This window comes from Chelonoidis abingdonii, chromosome 11 (genome assembly GCF_003597395.2).
Source record: "Chelonoidis abingdonii isolate Lonesome George chromosome 11, CheloAbing_2.0, whole genome shotgun sequence".
NCBI classification, from domain to species: Eukaryota; Metazoa; Chordata; order Testudines; family Testudinidae; genus Chelonoidis; species Chelonoidis abingdonii.
This window is the reverse complement of record NC_133779.1, coordinates 5440308-5460320: the sequence shown is the minus strand read 5'-3', so window position 1 is coordinate 5460320 and position 20013 is coordinate 5440308. Positions and strand designations below refer to the sequence as shown.

At 53.1% G+C, this 20013-nt stretch overlaps 1 protein-coding gene across 1 annotated transcript in view; it reads left to right on the top strand.

Annotated features, from left to right (window-relative positions):
- PPP5C (protein phosphatase 5 catalytic subunit) overlaps window positions 1–2298 on the top strand; it is a 48963-nt gene extending 46665 nt beyond the window's left edge. Inside the window, exon 13 of the mRNA XM_032797962.2 lies at window positions 195–2298. Within this exon, the coding sequence (XP_032653853.1) occupies window positions 195–257 (63 nt within the window). The 3' untranslated portion in view covers window positions 258–2298. The remainder of the gene's footprint in view (window positions 1–194) is intronic.
- Window positions 2299–20013: the final 17715 nt, after the last annotated feature.

The following is a 20013-nucleotide window of genomic DNA, read 5'->3' as shown; positions in this document are numbered from 1 at the left end:
GCATAGCGCCCCTTAGTGCCACACTGGGACATTGCTTGAGAGAGGACAGCGCCCCCGTCGCAGTCTCCCTACAGCCTCTTGGTTTGTGCTGCTTCTCGAATGGGTGGGGGAATCTGCAGATACCATGGGAGGAGGGGATAGTGCTACCCCCAGAGCCCCGCTGGGCGCTAACCTGGCCGCCTCTTCTCTTTCAGCCTCACCCGAACGTCAAACCGATGGCCTACGCCAACACCCTCCTCCAGCTGGGGATGATGTAACTTCCCCTGTCACCACCGCCCCCGCCTGGAGGCCCCTCATGCTAAGCAGAGACGGTCCCTCAGCCTTTTTACATTCTTCCACCATCAGCCCGGGCTGCCCAGGCGCCGGAGCGTCCATCACGAGGGCGGGGAGGGGGGGTTGCTGTGGTTCTCTTCCCCCCACACCGAGCCCATTTGTAGTGTTGCCGTGAGCTGGTGCCGCGCAGCCGAGAGGCAAGAGTATTTTTTTTTTTTTAATATATTGGAAAGATTGTATTTATTCCCAGGGCTCGCTCAGCCTCCAGCCTGGAGCAGAGAGGCCGCTGGGCCCAAGCCGGCTCTGTCTGCGGCCCGATCTCTCCCAACAGACGGTATTGGCTTGTAGGGTGGAGCGCGGAGGCCTCCCCTCCCTTCCCCAAGTGCTCTGGTTTTGAGGCATGTCTCTGATGAGTGGTCTCTAGGCTTGGGGGTTTCAGGAGAGGCGAGGGGGCTAGGTGAGGTCAGAGATTAGGATCAGGTCATGAGCAGAAGCAAGGTGTCGACGTGCGGGGGGGTCCCATCCATAGTCATCCTCTCCCTCTGCATCAGAAACCCAGGGTGGGCAGGTAGGGCTCTGCTGTCACCAGCTTCGGAGGCACTTCCTGTGTCAGCTCAGAGAGGCGGGCGAGAGCTGGGCACAGGAGGGATCTCTGATTGCATCCCTAGAGGAATGCGGTGCTCGGTGGAGCTGGGCCCGGGACCCCTAGTTGCCAATCTGACAAGAGGGCTCTAATGCTGAGACCTGGGCCCCAGGACCCTTGGCTGCCAGTCTTTCGGGTGCTCTCAAATACTGGGATCTGGCTCCCAGGACCCCTGGCTGCTGATCTGTGGGGCCAGGACCCCTAACTGCTTGCATCTGGGGCTGGAACCCCTGGCTGCTGGGATATGGGTCCCAGGACCCCCAGCTGCTAGTCTGACCAGAGGTCTCTAATACCAAGACCTGGGCCCCGGGACCTCTGGTTGCTGGGATCTGGGCCCTGGGACCCCTGGCTGCCGGGATCTGGGCCATGAGACCTCTGGCTGCCAGTCTCACAGGACCTCCCTAATCTGAGTCCCAGGACCCCTGGCTGCCAGGATCTGGATCCAGGACCCCTGGGTGCTGGGATCTTGGTCCCAGGACCACCAGCTGCCAGTCTCACAGGAGCGCTCTCACCCTGGGGTGCCCCTCTTCTAGGTCCCCTGTGAGCTCTGATCGTAGCTCCCGGCTGCAGAGGACAGGGGCAGCATACACCCCTCCCTTCCCACAAGCCATTCCTCCTCCCTGGGCATCTGCCTCTAGCCCTCCACAGCCAAGAAGTAAGGTTAAGAGTTTGTCACAGTTTGTTTAGTAAAAGCCAAGGCCAGGCCACAGGCAATAAACACGAATTCACAGAGCCCTGTGACCCGGCCCTGGCTTTCACCCAACAGAACTGTGACAAAATGGGGCTGACGGGTGGGATGAGAGTCTGAGCCCTGCTATGGGGGAGGAAAGGGGGAGGTCTGCAGCGGCTGGGAGATGGGGGGACCCCCCCCCCATGGTGGCTCAGAGCTCCAGGGGACCTTCTGCTTGCTGACAGCTGAAGTCCCACCGCCCAAGGGCTGAAGCGGAAAATGTCCCGGAGGTCTCGGGAAGTCCTGGAATCCGTGACCTAATCTTAGCCTTACAGATAAGCAATAGGTGTGTGGGTGTTGTGCTGGCAGAGGCCCAGTCCAACTCATGCCAGGAGTGTGTGGGTGTGTGTGTGTGTGTGTAGCAGGGACAGTGGAGGGGCACCAGACTGGATTTTGTGGGGTGATTTACCCCAGTTGCCCACCCCCACCTTTGCCCCCTTCTCTCAGCCTGGGGAGCATCGGGCACCTCCTCGAGGGAGCGCGACCGGCCTTTTGTGCCACATGCGCAGGCCAGCAGCAGATGCGTCCAAAGCACTTGGGTGTCTCCGTGTGCACCACCGGATCCAGGAGCTCGCCCCCCACCGCCACCTCTCGAGCTATTTTACTGTCTGTAATTAAAGATGTTAAAATAAAGTAATTATTATAAGCCTTGCAGGCTAACTGGCCACTCCTGTGTCCCGGGCCTGTCCACAAGCAGATCGCTTGCCCCGAGTGGCCGTAGCACCCCCTGCTGTTCTCCTGCCTGGGCTGTCAAAGGCCCCCATTTACACAGGGAAATTGACCCATGGAGCTAGAGCAGAATGACTCTATTTCCCTAGTTATGCCAATCAATTTCCCCTAGTCATTTCATAGCTTACCTCCTGCTCCTCAGGCTGTGCATTGGCGGAGCAGTGGGGTTTTGCAGGATGGTGCTCAAGGCTCCTGATCAGCTGCTATAAAAGGGTCTAGGTGGATCTGGGGAAGGGATGATGGAGCTTTTTCCTTGCTGGGTGCTGGCTTGCAGTTCAGCCCAGAGCTGACACCCAGGTCCTGCCCTGGATATCATCAGCCAGCCACTGATCAGACAACTGCTGCTGGCGTTCGTGTTGGCGGAGGGGCTTGGAGACAATAGAACAGGATGCAAAGGGTCCCCTGAAGAGACTTTAGCTGGGCTGTGTGCAATGGGGAGAGTTGCCAACTCAGAGTTGGCAAAAAAAAATTACATTTTGTCCAAGTGAAATGTGGCATTTGATCCAACCCTCATTTTTCCCCCAACTTTTCAATTGGTTGAAAATTTTCATGTTTGGTTTGACTCCAAATGATTTTTTCCCCTTGCCCTTTTGAAATTGCCAGTGGACTAAAAAAAAATCTGTAGTTTGCCCAAGTCTAGGCTCACTGACTTGATACCCCACATCCATACTCTGGTGCTGCCATGAACATGGCCTTTGCATTTAGTTCCTCAGCATATCTGCCTCAGAAAAACCTCATAACTTCTCACCCGCAACAAACATGGCTGCCTCACCCTCTAACCTCCCCTCCTAGCTCCTGGTTTCAGAACCCCATGCCCACAACAAACATGGCCGCCTCACCCGCTAACCTGGGGGTCCCAGCAGATGGGCTCTTGCATCTAAGTGCCTTAATAAGCAGCCCAGCTGTAGCCCTAGCTGCATGTGGGAGCTGGGAATTTGGTTCCCAGGAATGGGACTTAGTCGTGGATCGGGAGCAGGACTTCTCCTGGGTGCGTGCCGGAGCTGGCAGAGCGCGTTCAGCAAATTCCTAGACTGCTGCTGGCCGGAAAGGGTGACACACACTTCCAAACCGAGGGGTAAGACCATTAGCGCTGCTTTACAGGTGGGAAAAGGATTTGGCCACAGCCACAAAACAAGCCGGGCATAGAACCCAGGAGTCCTGATCCGCCCTCCCTTCGCTCTAAACCACTCGACCCCACTCACCTTCTAGCCCAAAACTGGGAACAGGAAAAATCCAGATGTCTGAAAATAGGGTGACCAGACAGCAAGTGTGAAAAATCGGGATTGGAGTGGGGGGTAATAGGAGCCTATATAAGAAAAAGCCCCAAATATCGGGCCTGTCCCTATAAAATCGGGACGTCTGGTCACCCTAGCTGAAAACCAGTTCTTTGCTCTAGCCGCTAGACCCCACAGCATTGCTGCTCTGACCCTTGGTTATTTAATAAAATACACATGTACAAACTAGTAGGAACCCACTAAAGGCAGCGGAGTGACTGCCTGGAAATCATTAGAGAAGCACAAGCTGTGCCAGCTGCGAACCAGATCGTCTGGCTCGGTTCGCCTGCTCCCGGGCAGGGACGGGCCCTCCAAACCCAGACCTTTTGCTGAGGCTGGAGTAACGCAGCACTGCTGTCAGAGATGCTGGGAGTAAATCCAGAAGCAGCGTCTGGCTGCAGGAGACAGAGCACCCGGTGGCTTGGGGCGGCGTTGCTGGCACAGAACCTGGCCTTAACGGGACACAGCTGGGTTTAAAAAAGAATCCCGTGTTAAAGGAGAAGCCGTATGGCCAGCAGCTGAAAGGGGGGAGAGGACCCTGCCTGCTCCTGAGCAGACGTCTCTCTTTTCTCCTGGCATCACCAGCCCCACCCCTGGTGCCAAAGGCAGGGGCGTTAGAATCAGAAGTGTCCACCCCCTGAGCGGTCACCTGCCCCACACTCGCTGACCCCATCTCTGGAGCAGCTGCTTCAAGTGGAAGGAGCAATGAGAGGCAGTGCCATCCCGTGAGGCCTCAAGGCTGGTGCTCAGGAGCTGTAGGCTCGAGGCTGAGCTCTACCACAGACGCCTCGTGCAGCCCAGGCATGTCCCTCCCCTTCTCCGAGCTTCGGTTCACCCAGCGGTGAAATGGGGATAGTATTTCTGTCTTGCCTGTTTACTTGGACTGGAAGCTCTTTGGGCCGGGACTGTCTCACGTCCTGTGTCAGTGGGGCCCTGGCCTCAGGCGGGAGCCCCGTGCCTGGTACAGCCGGGGCCCTGGCCTCGGGCGGGAGCCGGCAGGAGCCCCATGCCTGGTACAGCCGGGGCCCTGGCCTCAGGGTTCACTCACTGCTAGTGGCGCCTCCTGCTGGCCATCCTGGGGATTAGCTCTGGCCAGCCATTGTGCCCCCCCGGCCCCTCCAGCAGGATCTCTCCCACTCTGTGGACCCCTCTCACTCCAGGAACCGCAGCCTCCTCTTCATGACTCAGCCCTCCGGCCAGATCACCCTACGTACTCTCCCTTTCCGGGAAAGCCGTAACACAGGCTTTCCAGGCCTCCCAGGCAGTCTGCCTCCTCCGCCTGGCTTTTGCCACGTCTCCAGTGGCTGGTAGGGACACCCAGGCCTGCCCTCTACTCTGGGTTCCAGCTCAGGGTCTGCACTGCTGTTCCCCTGAGCCTTCTCCTGCCTTCCCGGGTTTGCAGCCTCCCAGGGGGTGACTGCAGCCACCTTCTGTTGCCAGTTTCCTGGCTTTATACAGACCCCACCTGTTCCTGCCCAATTGGCTCCTCCAGATGCAGCCCGTGGAGCTAATTGGTTGGCCTGGCCACCTTAACCCCTTCCAGTCCTGTGTGGGGTGGACCCCCCATCACTGGGCCCTGATCTCGGTCAGGGTCCCCTGGCACAATGGGGTCCCTGAGTAGGGCCCCGGAATGAGGCAGGGGGGCCCTGGCCCTCCCAGTTTTTGAAAGTGGATGGGCCTGGCCTGTCCAGTTTTCAGCATGGGCCCCGCCCCTGCTCCACCTTTCCACCCCAAATCCCCCCCCACCGCCCATGGCTAGGCCAGCAGCAGGAGCCTGGCCAGGGAGTCCGGGCAGCTGTGGGGAGCAACAGACCCTCTACCTGCCCAGAGTGGGGGGGCTGAGAGCAGCCCCAGCCCCATGTCTCTGCACGGACCCCCTACCCTGGGCAGGTGGAGGGTCTGCAGCTCCCCACAGCTGCTCGGGTGGCTCTTACCACGGCCAGGTTGCGGTTCCGAGGTAAGAACCGCATGGGCAGCTGTGGGGAGCTGCAAACCCTCCACCTGCCCAGGGCGGGGGGCCTGTAGAGTGGGGACACGGGCAGGGTCTGCTCTCAGCCCCCGCACCCTGGGCAGGTGGAGGATCCATCGTTCCTGGCCCGCTCCAGGTTCTGGCTTGGCAGGGCTTTGGGCGGAAGAGGAGGGGATGGGGCCACGGAGGAGGTGGGGCTCCTGGCCCCCCATTTTTGGGAAGGCTCTACCTCCCCCTAGCTCTGCTCGTGGTTGGGGTCTGTGCAATGTCTGGAACAATCATATGAATTTCCTCCTTAGCTTCAGTGGTGCAGAAATCCACTGCGCTGGAGAGGAAGCTCCGCTCCTCCCTTGGGGGGGAGAATGAAAACCAGCTGCTTGGCGTCCTGTTTGTTCGCCACTTTCCGGAGCCGGCCAGATGTTTGCCATTCCAGCTGCAGCAAGGAGGGAAGTGACTTCCCATAAAGGAGGAAGGGAGGGGGAAAAAAACCCAAACCTGTTCTGAGTGGGGGAAAAGAAAAGCAAAGCGAGAAAGAAACAAAACCCTGGGAACATTCTTGCTTTTGCCGCCACCCTAAATTTAACCCAACAGCCGCCCTTGCAATGGCATATTCTTCCCCTTCAGCCTGTCATCAGCCCCTCAGCACCCAGGGCTTGCATGACAGGATTCGGTGCCCTTTTGATTTCAAGAGGATTCGCCCTGCCCACCCCCTTACTCCCACTGCTCCCTGCCTGCCTTCCTGGAATTATTCTCAAGCAAGAAGTCAGCTGCTATTATGATAGGATGTTAGCCTATGGGAACCCACCACGTGCTGCACAGACAAACAGAGCAAGGGCACCAAAGGGCAGGAGGGGGAAATGAAGAGGACTCCTGGCGGGTTAGTTCAGTGGCTGAGCCAGAAACCATTCTCCGCCTCCAGTGCCTGCTGCAGGATGCTGCCTCTGGGGTGGGGCCCACCTGTGCTTTATCACCCAGGTTCACTAGTCCCTGCATGGGATTTCGGCAGCCATTGAACCTCCAGCACAGGCAGGTCTGCTGCCGAAGCTAAAGGAGTGGCTCCCATCATCGGTGGCAGCAGTAGGCTGTTATCTTCTAGCGGGCCAGCTATGAGATGGGGCAGTGGATACAACCTCACCCTGTGCTCCATGGAGAGACATGAGTCCAGGCACCAGGCATGGCCCAATACAAAAGCCTGCCATGATGATGCTCTAAGATATTCAGGGTAAGAGATCACGGGCGGTGGGTATAATGGGCCAGGGAAGGTGCAGCCACCAGGGGACACCAGGACCGTGGTGGCCCTGCCTCTTCCCCTCCCTGCTTCTTGCCTGGTAAGTTGTCTTCTACTCCACCCCTGACCTCCGGGTCCCTCCTCACTCTCCACCCCCGCGAGCGGGTGGGGGATGTCTTGCAGCAGGGGGAGGGTCTGGTGGGAGTGTGAGGAGGGACGTGGCAAACGGCAGGCTGGGGGGATCTTGCCACAGGCAGGGGGGTGAGGAGGAACAGGGCACCGGGACTGGGGCTGAGCAGGGAGGGGGCCAAGTGGGGGCGGAGGTGCCTGGAGTGTGGCTGGGGCTGAGGGCGGAAGAGGCGGGACAGAGAGCTAACCTCCCCCAGAGGAAGCTTCACGCACTGCCCATGTACGAGATTGAAGTCCAGGACCTCTGTGGTGGCATTCGCTGAAATGCTCCCAGATGCACGTGCAGGCCCAGTTAGACAGGCAGAACTGCAGGGTCTCAATGCGTGGATGAGACGGTGTAGGGAGGAGGGTTTAGATTTATTAGGAACTGGGGGAACCTTTTAAAAAAGGAGGAGCCTATACAGGAAGCAGGGGCGGCTCTGGCTTTTTTGCCACCCCAAGCACGGCAGCAGGCTGCCTTCGGCGGCTTGCCTGCAGGAGGGCCCCGGTCCCGCGAATTCGGTGGCTTGCCTGCGGGAAGGCCCCGGTCCCGCAGATTCAGCAGCTTACCTGTGGGAGATCCCTGGTCCCACGGATTCAGCGGCTTGCCTGCAGGAGGTCATTGGTCCCGTGGATTCGGCGGCTTGCCTGCAGGAGGTCATCGGTCCCGCGAATTCGGTGGCTTGCCTGCGGGAGAGCCCCGGTCCCGCAGATTCAGCAGCTTACCTGTGGGAGATCCCTGGTCCCACGGATTCAGCGGCTTGCCTGCAGGAGGTCATTGGTCCTGTGGATTCGGCGGCTTGCCTGCGGGAGGTCACTTATCCCTCAGATTTGGCGGCTTGCCTGTGGCAGGTCCCTGGTCCCGCGGATTTGGCGGCTTGCCTGCGGGAGGTCCCCAGTCCCACAGATTCGGCGGCTGGTCTGCGGGAGGTCATTGGTCCTGTGGATTCGGCGGCGTGCCTGCGGAAGGTCCCCGGTCCCCGGTCCCGCAGATTCGACGTACCCACCACCAAATTGCCACTGAATCCATGGGATCAGTGGACCTCCCGCAGGTGCACCACCGAATCTGCAGGACCGGGGACCTCCCGCAGGCGTGCCACTGAAGGCTGCCTGACTACCTCTTTCACAGGGACCAGCAAGGTGCCCCCCGCTTAATGTTTCTTTTACCTGTAAAGGGTTAACAAAGGGAACCAAACACCTGACCAGAGGACCAATCAGGAAACCGGATTTTTAAAAGCTCACAGAGGGAATGTTTGGGTCTGTGTCTTTTGTCTGTCTCTCGGCTATGAGAGGGATCTTTCTATCTTCAAGCTTCTAATCTTCATTTTCCAAGTTGTGAGTACAAAGGTAGAAAACAATAGGCTTTTATTGTTTTTTTTGTATTTACATGTGTGTAGTTGTTGGAATGTTTAAATTGTATTCTTTTTGATAAGGTGTTTATTCATATTTTTCTTTCAAGCAATTGACCCTGTATATGTTATCTGGATACAGAGACATTTTATGTCTTTTCTTTCTTTTATTATAAGCTTTCTTTTTAAACCTGTTGGATTTTCTTTCTAAGTGAAGTTCTACGGATAGAATCCTGTGCCGGATTCACGGTCTTTCTCAGGAAAGACTGGGAGAGGGAAAAGAAGGAGGGGGATGGTATTGCCCTCTGTTTTGTAATTCAAGGAGTTTAGTACAGTAATCTTCCAGGATAACCCACGGAGGGAAGCCTGGGAGGAAGTAAAGAGAAGACAAGGGAGGGGGTATTTCCCTTGTGGTAAGACTCAGAGCATCTGAGTCTTGGGTGCCCCAGGAAGGTTTTGGGGAGACCAGAGTGAGCAAACACTGGAATTTTTGGCTGGTGGCAGCCTATCAGATCCAAGCTGGTAATTAAGCTTGGAGGTTTCATGCAGGCACCCACATTTTGGACTCTAAGGTCAAAATTGGGAATTATGCTTAGACAGCGGCGTGCTGTGGAAGGTTCCCGGTCCCGCAGATTCGCATACCACCACCAAATTGCTACTGAATCCATGGGATCAGCGGACCTCCCGCAGGTGCACACCGAAATGCAGGACCAGGGACCTCCCGCAGGCGTGCCACCGAAGGCTGCCTGCTACCTCTTTCACAGGGACCAGCAAGGTGCCCCCGCAGCTTGCGCCCCAGGCGTGCGCTTGGAGTGCTGGTGCCTGGAGCCGCCGCTGACAGCAGGATGGGCTGCACCTCAACCAAATGGAACCAGATTGTTGGCACGTAAAATTAAAAAGGTGGTAGAACACTTTTTAAACTAAGGGCTGGGGGAAAGCCGACATCAACATCCCTTAGGGGAGGATCTATTAATGGAGATTCTCTGTGTCCTAGTAAGGAGGAGAGGATGGAAGATGATAAAATACAGGTAGGGTCTGATGAGAAACAGTCACATGAAAAAGAGGCCCATTTAATTACATCACATAATGGGAGACAGCGAAAAAGCAGGGTGGATTTGATTTAAATTACTAGTCAGGAAGCCTCGATTTAATCATGGATTTCTACATACAAGTGCATTCTTGTGGGCTGTTATAACCATAATACAGAGTCTTCACAACTCAGAGATAGATGTAGTTTCGTTTTTAGAAGGTGCACACAGTACCTTTAAGAGTAATTTATTTTGAAAACTTTTCAGATTCGTTTTACAGCTTTATCAGAAAACAAATGATTGGTTATTTCATTTACCGAAGGAAACTGACGCAGATATTTATGAAGTTACTGGGAGGTGAACTATCTCCAATTCAACAGGTTAATCATTAATATTTGGAGGATTTTCTTGCCAGGCTGTATCAGGAGGAGAACATCACCAGACAGACATTTAACTTGTTTTATTTAACTAAAACAACAATGTTATATATTCAGGAGTTTTTTCTTCAACAGCAAACATATGATATTTTAACAAAACAAGCATATGTCTCTCCCTTCTCACATTTATCTCCAGACTTCTTCTCCTTGTCCAGATCTATTCTGCACCCAACAATCTTCTATTCATAGGGTTGAAGTCTGTTATTTCTCACCTCTATATATTATTTATTTAAAAACATTTTTGCTGTTAACAAGCATGTTATCTCTGGAGACACAAATCCACAGTTTGAGAACTGCAAAAACTAAGCATCTCTGATGGTATCTTCTAGACTGAGCACTGAGTCCCATTGGGTAGATAGAAAGATTAACCTAAATAACCTCTACAGAAGCCCCTGAAACCCCATAAGATGGGTCCCTAATCAATGAACTATTGGAACTCATGTACAAAACTTTTCTTAAACATGACATGAATATATTGTCTCATACTACAGAATTAGAATTTATAATCCCTATTCCTATATCTTTGAGCTATAATGTATCTTAATTACGGGCACACTTCTGAAGGACAACAAAGCCATCAATTCTTGCTGGAAAGAACATTTTGAAGATCTCCTTAACTGTAATTCTATGGTGGCAGATGAAGGCCTTGAGCAAATCGCTCCACGACCATTTAGGGATGAGCTCAGAGACCCTCCCAATTTGTATGAGGTGCACAATGCCACCATGCAGATGAAGAACAAGAAGGCAGCAGGTCTAGATGGGATCCCCACTGAAATCTTCAAAACCGGTGGACCAGAGTGAATTCGCCAGTTTTACCTGCTTATCCTTAAACTCTGGAGAAAGGAGGAGATACCCAGTGAAATGAGGAGTGCCTTGATTGTCACCCTGTTCAAGAAAGGGGATAAAGTGGATTGTGGAAATTATCATGGTATCTCCCTCCTAGCCACTGCAGGCAAAGTTCTGGCGTGGATCCTTGCAACCTGCTTTTTGCCCCTGTCAGAAGAAATTTTACTGGAGTCACAGAGTGGTTTCCGACCATGTCATGGAACTGCTGATATGACCTTCACAGCATGGCAGCTACCAGAAAAGTGTGAGGAGCAAAACCGACCACTGTACATGGCTTTTATTGATCTAACTAAAGCTTTTGACTCAGTGAATAGCCGTGCCCTCTGGACTGGACTCTCTGAGATTGGACGTCCTGATAAATACGTCCATGTCCTAAAATTGATTCATGATAACATGAAAGCGACTATTCTGGGCAGCACTGGCTCCCAGAATGAACCTTTCAAAGCACAAACAGGGCTGTAGCATTGCTCCAACCATGTCTGTGCCTTTTATTGCTGTCATTCTGTACCTAATTACTGGGAAGCTGGTGTTGAAATCACTTACAGGAGGGATGAAAAGTTTTTCAGGCTTAGGCTGAAAGCCAGAGTAAGATTTCCACAACATCTATTGTGGAACTTCTGTATGCAGAGGACAACACAATCTTTGCCCACTCTGAGAAAGATCTTCAAACTATCCTGAATGTGTTTGCCGATGCTTACACATGTCTTGATCTCGCTCATAATATCTAGAAGACTAAGGTGTTCTGTCAGCTCTCTCCAAATGAGGTGTTACGTGCCTCAGCTATCAAAATCAATGGAGTGGCACTGGAGAATGTTGGCCATTTCCTATACTTTGGAGAAGGGAAGGGATAGCTCAGTGGTTTGAGCACCCTCCTGCAACCCAAACCCCTCATCCCCATCCCCACCCCAGATCCTGCACCTCCAGCCAGAGATGTTACCCTCTCCCACATCCAAATCCCCTGCCCCAGCCCAGAGCCCCTTCCCACACGCTGAGCTCCTCATATCTTGCCGCACCCCAGATCCTGCACCCCCAGCCGGAGCCCTCATCTCCTCCTGCATCCTAACCCCCAATTGTGTGAGCATTCATGGCCCGCCATATAATTTCCATACCCAGATGTGGCCCTCCACCCAAAAAGTTTGCCCTTCCCTGACCTATCCTCTCTTTGCCAGAAGCTGGGAATGGGTGACAGGCAGGAGTGCAAGTAGGACGGTACCCTCCAGTATGCAGTACCGGCAAGAAATTTTTAGCAGGTATGGAGTACCGGAAAGACTTAGGGTTAGCCCACCTCCCCCTTCGGAGGATGGAGGGCTGCTCTTTGCTCCTTAAAGTAGCAGAATGTGGCTAGAGAGGACATTCCTTCTTTAAATGGCTTTAGCAGCACAATACATATGCCAACAAACTTAAACAAAGGTTTTGGTCGGGAGTCCTCAAGAGGGGGAACGTGTGGGAGGGTGGAAGCTGTTTAAAGAATGTTTTTGATTCTGTTTCTTCCCATTGGTCTGAATTATCCATGACATCCATACTGCATCACATCGAGTCCGACACAGTAGAGGAATGCGTCTGCTTGCGCTGACCAGAGGATATTTGGATTCTGATGTCAGCCCAGTTCTGCAGCCTGATGGGAATCACGTGTTGTCCCCAGTGTCCATAGAATTCTTCTTGCAGCCAATCTAATCTAACATACATTTTGTTAACTGGAACTGGAGCAGCAAAACAAAAAAACAAATGCCTCATTTTCCAGCATTGTGCGTGAGAGAACTATAAATGAAGATTATAATGCCACACACTGAGAGCCTTAAACCTCAGGAATCTGCCAAGAACTTTGCTGAAAATATGTTCCTCATCTTAACAGAGCTAAGACTTATCACACATCTGTCCACCTTTATTTGAATGACGCTCCTTCTGAACTGACAGCTCAGGCATTGTCAGTTTCACTGAGAACAATTTACAAACTTGGAACCTAGTCCCATAAACCCGTAATCATTTGATCAATCCCACTGAAGACTATTTGCATGACTATGGATCACTTTTGTGGTAAGAGTTTCAGGAGTCTGTTCTGTTCTTATAAAGGAAGTTGAATCGCCCATTGAAATGCAATGTTTGGGTGCAATATCATAATGCAGTTTAGGATACAGTTCTACTTAAAATTTGTCTTTGAATAAGTCAGACATATGTGGAAATGGCTCCTCACCCAACTCCCATATTCCATATAAACAGACTGAATACTACATACATGGGGTGAAAGTGAGCAGTTAAGCATGTTGATGTTTGTATATATAAAGAGGGGTGTTGGAGGGGACGGGAGAGCATGGAGGACTCAGGCTGGGGGGAACAGGGAGGTGTTACATGGAGGGTCACGTGGGGAGGGCGCGTACTGCCCCTCGTGTCCCTCCCGTGAATGCAGTACCAGCAAGAAATGATTTCCACTTGCACCACTGGTGACAGGGGATGGATCACCGATGATCACCTGTTCTGTTCATTCCCTCTGGGGCACCTGGCATTGGCCGGTGTGGGAAGATAGGACACTGGGCTATATGGACCTTTGGTCTGACCCAGTACGGCTGTTCTTATGTTCTCACAAAGCATTTTAAGGATACCGATCACTTTAGCACCCTTGCCCATCCGCAGAGGAGGGCGCTGAGGCCTTGCCTAGAGTAGCTATTCCGAAATAGTCACTCCACCCCACCCCGGACACACTTATCTCAGAATAGCTCCAGCACTTTAAATTCCCTCCCTCCCTCCTGCCAGACACCTTCCCCCTGCAGACAAGCTCTTCCAGCCTAAAGGGGCCAGGCGGGGGAACGGGCGCGTGGGAATCGCCCTTTCACAGCAGGGGAGCTGAGCTGCAGAGGCTGTGATTTCCCGAGCTGGGGTGAATATCCCCTCGTGAGCTGTGAAAGCAATAGAAATGTACAGTGCCTGGCACAACGGGGTCCTGGTCCCTGGCTGGTGTTCCTGGGCAATTGAGATAAAAATAATAATACCAGGTCCTGGGATCTGGGCTTAAGGGTCATGCCCCAAGTTATGTCGTGGGTCACAGAGACACAAACGGAAAATGAGTCATTGGCATTCCAGGCAGGGGCCTTAATCTGAAGACCCACCCCCCATCTGCTAGCAAGCTCCATTGGTCTGAGTGGGACGCCAAGCGGTTCCAGGAGACCAAGACGTCCTTCAGAGCAGGTTCCTGTCTGCTGAGAAGGGAACTTGGAACTGGGAAGGCTTGTGGTTAAGACACTGGCTGCAAACTTGGGGAGCCTGACTTCATTTCCCAGCGTTGCAACTTACTCATTGACTGTCTTTGGACAAGTGGTTAATTTAACGGATGTGTTGTAATCTAGAACATAACTCTCCTGGCTCAGAGTAATGGTCCATCTCGCCCAGTGTCCTGTCTTCCGGCAATGATTGGTGCCAGATGCATCAAAGGCAATTAACAGAACAGGGTGATTATCAAGTGATCCATCCCCTGTTGTCCAGTCCCAGGTTCAGCAAGTTAGAGGTTTAGGGACACCCAGAGCATGGGGTTGCATCCCTGACCATCTTGGCTAATAGCCACTGGTGGACCTGTCCTCCAGGAACTGATGCAGTTCTTTTTTGAATCCAGTGATACTTTTGGCCTTCACAGCATCCCCTGGCAATGAGTCCCACAGGTTTACAATTCGTTGGGTGAAGAAGTTTTTCCTTCTGTTTGTTCTAAACCAGATGCCTGTTAATTTCATTGAGTGACCCCTGGTTCTTGTCTTATGTGAAGGGGTAAATAACACTTTCTTATTCACTTTCTCCACATCAGTCATGATTTTATAGACCTGTCTCATATCCCTGCTTACTCATCTCTTTTCTAAGCTGAGCAGTCCCAGGCTTTTTAATGTCTCTACATATGGAAACTCTTCCACCCCCCTCATCATTTTTGGTGCCTGTCTCTGTACCTTTTCCAATTCTAATATATCTTTTTCAAGATGGGGTGACCAGAACTGCCCTCAGGATTCAAAGTGTGGGTGTGCCATGGATTTATCTAGTGGCAATATGATATTTACTGTCTTCTTATTTGTCTCTTTCCATTTGTTCGCTTCTTTGGTTGCCGCTGCACGTTGAGCAGATGTTTTCAGAGAACTATCCACAGTGACTCCAAGCTCTTTCTTGGGTGGTAGCAGCTAATTTAGACCCTATCATTTCGTATGTAGAGCTGGAATTATGTTTTCCCCTGTGTGCATTACTATGCATTTATTGACACTGAATTTTATCTCAAGCAGACACCTGGCAAGCAAACAAGCACCCAGCAACACGAAAACTAAAAACTTACCTCCACAATCACGTAACAGCTCCTTCTTCACCGGGTGAGCTCCCTGGCAAAACCCCCCTTTGCTGCTCCTGGGCCTTAACGGCGTGCCTTCCAGCCGTATACACTATGAAACTTAAGCTACGTCTCTAGCAGTGAATTTAGTACCCAGGGGGAACATAAGAGAAAAGGATCTTAAAAGAACAAGAGGCTTAAACACACATCTGTATTTAGGAACCCCTAATTTCAGGAGACACGCTAGCAGGCATCTGTGTCTGTTTGTCTTGTCTGTGTCCCTGAGGGCAGATTTCCCACCCTCACTCTGACTAGAACCAGGAGACTAATGGACTGATTGGTTCATTGGCTGCTAGTCTGAAAAATCCAGGAAAAAAAATTCATTTGAGGCTCAACTGCAAAACAGAATTTTTCAGCTCATAGACTCCCCGTGCATGGTTGGGTTGTGGGCAGCCAGCCATCACCCTCAGAGCCAGAGATCACAGTCACAGATCAGGACACTGGCACATCAGAAGCAGGAGGCAAACTGGATATTGGGAGCTACAGTCAGAAGCCAGGCGTCAAGCCAGCTCTGGATGCCAGGAAATCAAGGAGCAGGGTGGAGCCCAGTTGTTCACACAGGTTCCAGCACATCTGCTGGCATCAGTCAGGTGGGATTCCACCAATCAGGGAGGGCTGGGCTTCGAGGGGCCCAGCAGCCATGGCTAGCACGCTGGCAGCTGGTGGGTGGGTGCTCCTATGAATGTTGTGGAGCTGGATTCATGCCCCGGAGGTCATGACTCATGAACTTTAAAGTCCCATGGGACCATCCCAAATAAGGCTGCAGGTCTGTTATGCAGGGTTGCTGAAGGCACGGATTCTGTGACACTTCCGCAGCTGCAGCGGCCAGTGCAGCTGACTCCAGCCCTCGCAGAGCAGCAGTGCCCTGGGGGCAGTTAAGGTTTAGTCAGGGATATTTATAGTACCAATCACAGACTGGTCACGAGGCGTGAATTTTCGTTTCTTGTCCATGACCTCTCCATGACTTTTCCTAAAAATACCCGTGACTAAATCGTAGCCCGAATCATGACCTAATGTGGCGCTTCTCAAATGCAGTCACAGTGGCCATTGGCCAGGGGTATTTCTTGCTGCTTTTTGCATCGCTCAGTAACTTCGATCTCCACTGCAGGTGGGTGATGAGCTCCAGGGCTGGGAGTAGCAGCCTGTGACGGGCAGTGGAGATGCTTTTTCCTTTTGCCCTGAGGCTTGTCTGTTGAAGGACCAACCTGTGCCCCTCAGCCACAAAGCAGCCGCTGCAGCTCCATTGCCACCGGGGGGGTACCCGCGCCGAGCCACGGAGGATGGCTGCTGCTCAAGATCTAAATCGTGGGCCATCCTCATCGCTGCACAGGGCAGGGCCTGCCCAAACTGCAGCCGCGATTCAGAAACAACCATTGGTATGACTGATTTGTATTGGAATGGCACCGAGGAGCCCTGCTCCTGCCCTGAAGGGCTTAAAACAGCCCTGAGGGAAGGTTGTGGCTGGGAGCTACTAAGCTGGGCTGATTGGGAAGTGGCTGCAGCTGGGCCATGCCCCAGTCAGGCCACAGCTGGCCTGTATAAAGAGCTGGGAGCCAAGTGCTCAGAAGTCTCTCTCTGCCTGTAGAGGGAGAAGGGCCTGGCTGCAGGGAGCCAGAGACAGGGTATATGAGTGGAGCAGGGCTGGGGAGCTCCAGCCTGGAAAGCCCCAGGCTGTGGCCTAGTATTGGGCTAACAGGTACTGGGGGTTGCAGAGGGTAGGCCAAGGCAGCAGGTCCAAACCCTTCTTGCCTGTGATGAGTGGCTGATGCTGCAGTCTGCCCCAGGGCGTGGGGCTAGATGATGACTGGCAGTAGCCTGATACTGAGGCAAGGTGGGGAGAGAGGGTGGAGGTTTCCCAGGGAGGGGCAGCACCCCAGGAAAAAGGGCACCGGGTCCAGGGAGGGAAATGGGGTCAGAGGACAGGTGGATCACTGGCTTGCAGAGGGTGCTCTGGAGCTGGAAGAGCTAATTCCCAACAACGACTAGCAGGAGGCGTTGCAGGGGTGAGTCTGCACCTCTACAGGCCCCAAGCACAGAGCAGCTCCCAAGGTGCCCGGCGCTGTATATTTTTATTGCTGCAGAGAATCCTGTGGCACCTTATAGACTAACAGACGTTTTGGAGCGTGAGCTTTCGTGGGTGAATACCCACTTCGTCAGACGCAGGTAGTGGAAATTTCCAGGGGCAGGTATATATATGCTAGCAAGCAAGCTAGAGATAACGAGGTTAGTTCAGTCAGGGAGGTGGGCCCTGTTCTAGCAGTAGAGGTGTGAAAACCAAGGGAGGAGAACCTGGTTCTGTAATTGGCAAGCCATTCACAGTCTTTGTTTACTCCAAGAGCTGATGGTGTCAAATTTGCAAATGAACTGAGCTAGCAGTTTCTCTTGAGAGTCTGGTCTGAAGTTTTTTTGCTGCGGATGGCCACCTTAAGGTTCTGCTATAGTGTGGCCAGGGAGTTGAAGCGTTCTCCTACTGGTTTTTTGTAAATTGCCATTCCTAATATTGATTTTGTCGCATTATCCTTTTATGAGGGATTGTCGCAGTTTGGCCGATGTACATAGCAGAGGGCATTGCTGGCAAGATGATGCGTATTTACATTGGTGGACGTGCAGGTGAATGAACCAGTGATGGTATGGCTGATCTGGTTAGGTCCTATGATGGTGTCGCTGGTGTAGATATGTGGGCAGAGTTGGCATCGAGGTTTGTTGCATGGATTGGTTCCTGAGCTAGAGTTACTATGGTACGGTGTGCTATTAGGTGTATTTTTATTGCTATTAGGTGTATTACGGTACCACCGAGGAGCCCCAGAGCAGTCCTAGCCCAGGCCTTCATGGTGCAAGGTGCTGCATGTTTTTAGAGTCCCGACAGCTGATCCCTCTGCTCCAACCACTAGACTGTCACCCTAGAGCTGAGGCTGGAACTCAGACATCCTGAATCCCAACCTGTTGCTCTGACCAGCAGAGAAAAGAACCCTGGCGTCCTGATTCTCAACCCCCCTTGCTCTCCCTTCTCAGCAAGACTCCCTCTCCCACAGCTGGCTAGTTCACAAGTCTCAATTACTTCCTTGGTTTCCTGTCCTTTAAGAAACAAAGAAAGGGACCCCTGGCTGAAGATGGCAAAGAAGGGGGAAGGGGTTCTCCCTCAGCCCCCAAACTCCCTGGCCGATGTTGCATTCTGGCCACGTGCAGCTGCATTATCAGAACCATCTGGCCCTTGTCCTGCGTCATCTCTGGCTCTGCTGCCCACGGAGCTTGCAAAGTGAATGGGGTTACACAAGAAGGGGTTGGGGCTGGCTGGTGGTAGCAATGGTTTTTTACTATATATAATGCAGCTCTTTCTGTCTGAAGCTGCCTGGTTTCCTATCAGTGACTCTGAGGGAGGGTGCGGTGCTCTTGAGAGTCCAGATGAAGCTGAGAACAGCTGTTGGGTCCTGCCCGCTGGCAAGCCACCTAGGAGCCGCTGCCGGAATCTGGATCCCACCTCGGGGTCAGGGATGGTGAGATGTCACATGCAGGTGGCCCAAGGCAGGAGGAACAGCCCATGCTGACCACAGAGCCTCCGTTGGTAGCTGGGGAAACTGAGACATATGCAGGGGACAAGGTCACCCATCAGGGCCAGGAATAGAGCCCAGAGGTCCTGATTCCCAGCTCCCACCCACTCCTCTCCCAGAGGTGGGCATACCAGAGGAGCCTGGCTTCTATCTCCCCTCTCTAACCACTAGACCCTGCTCTCCTCCCAGAGCTGGAGACAGAACCCAGGAGGGAGTGGGCCTGACTGACACCAACACAAGTTAAGAAACTCCACTGCATTTTCTACACCAAACCGACCCCAGTGCTCCCTGATAGCTTGCCCCCAATTTCCCCCCTTGCCACCCAGTGCCAACCTCACTGTGCTACCCACCATCGGAGGTGCCTGTGCCCACGGGGCAGCGGAGAGGCTGTCAGTGATCCTGGATGCCGAGCAGCTGACTGACTCAGCAAAACTGTCCAGCTGTGTGCCATATGGCGAGGCTGCACCGCACACACTGTTCACACACGTCAACACGCTTCTCCTCTTGCAGCGTGACCCACGTGCCTAACACACACCAGTCCTGCTTTCTAAACACATGTACATACATGCACACACAGCCCTGATTCTCCCCTGGTCTCTCGCACACACACAGAGCCCCAATTCTCCACGGGTCGCGCTCTCTCTCTCTCTCTCTCTCTCACACACATACATGATTCTTCCCTGGTCTCTCTCTCTCACACACACACACACCCAATTCTCCCCTGGTGTCTCTCTGTCACACACACACACAGAGCCCCAATTCTCCACGGGTCACACTCTCTCTCTCTCTCTCACACACATACATGATTCTCCCCTGGTCTATCTCACACACGCACACACCCGATTCTCCCCTGGTGTCTCTCTGTCTCACACACACACACACCCGATTCTCCCCTGGTCTCACACACACACTCCTGCCCACTCATGCCTCTCACCTTGGTATGGAGTGGGCAGGAGTGTGTGTGTGGGAGAGACTGGGGAGACTCCTGGCTGTGTATGTGAGACCACGGGAGAATCGGGGTGTGTGTGTGTGTGAGAGAGAGAGAGAGAGAAACCAGGGGAGAATTGGGGCTGTGTGTGTGTGTGTATGAGAGAGAGAGAGAGAGACCGGGGAGAATTGGGGCTGTGTGTGTGTGTGTGTGTGTGTGTGTGTGTGTGTGTGAGAGAGAGAGAGAGAGAGAGAGACCAGGGGAGAATTGGGGACGTGTGTGTGTGTGAGAGAGAGAGAGACCGGGGAGAATTGAGGCTGTGTGTGTGTGTGATCGGGGAGACTCAAGGCTGTATGCGTGTTCCCTCCCAATTGCTCCTCTCCACAGAACACCCGTCCCTGCTCCTGTTTCCCACCCAGGCCCTGCGCACGGGCTCCATCGAGGGCTGCACGATTCAGGCCAGATCTCACCTTCAACCCTCCAGCCCTAGAGCTGTTGAGGCCAGGGGGCAGGGA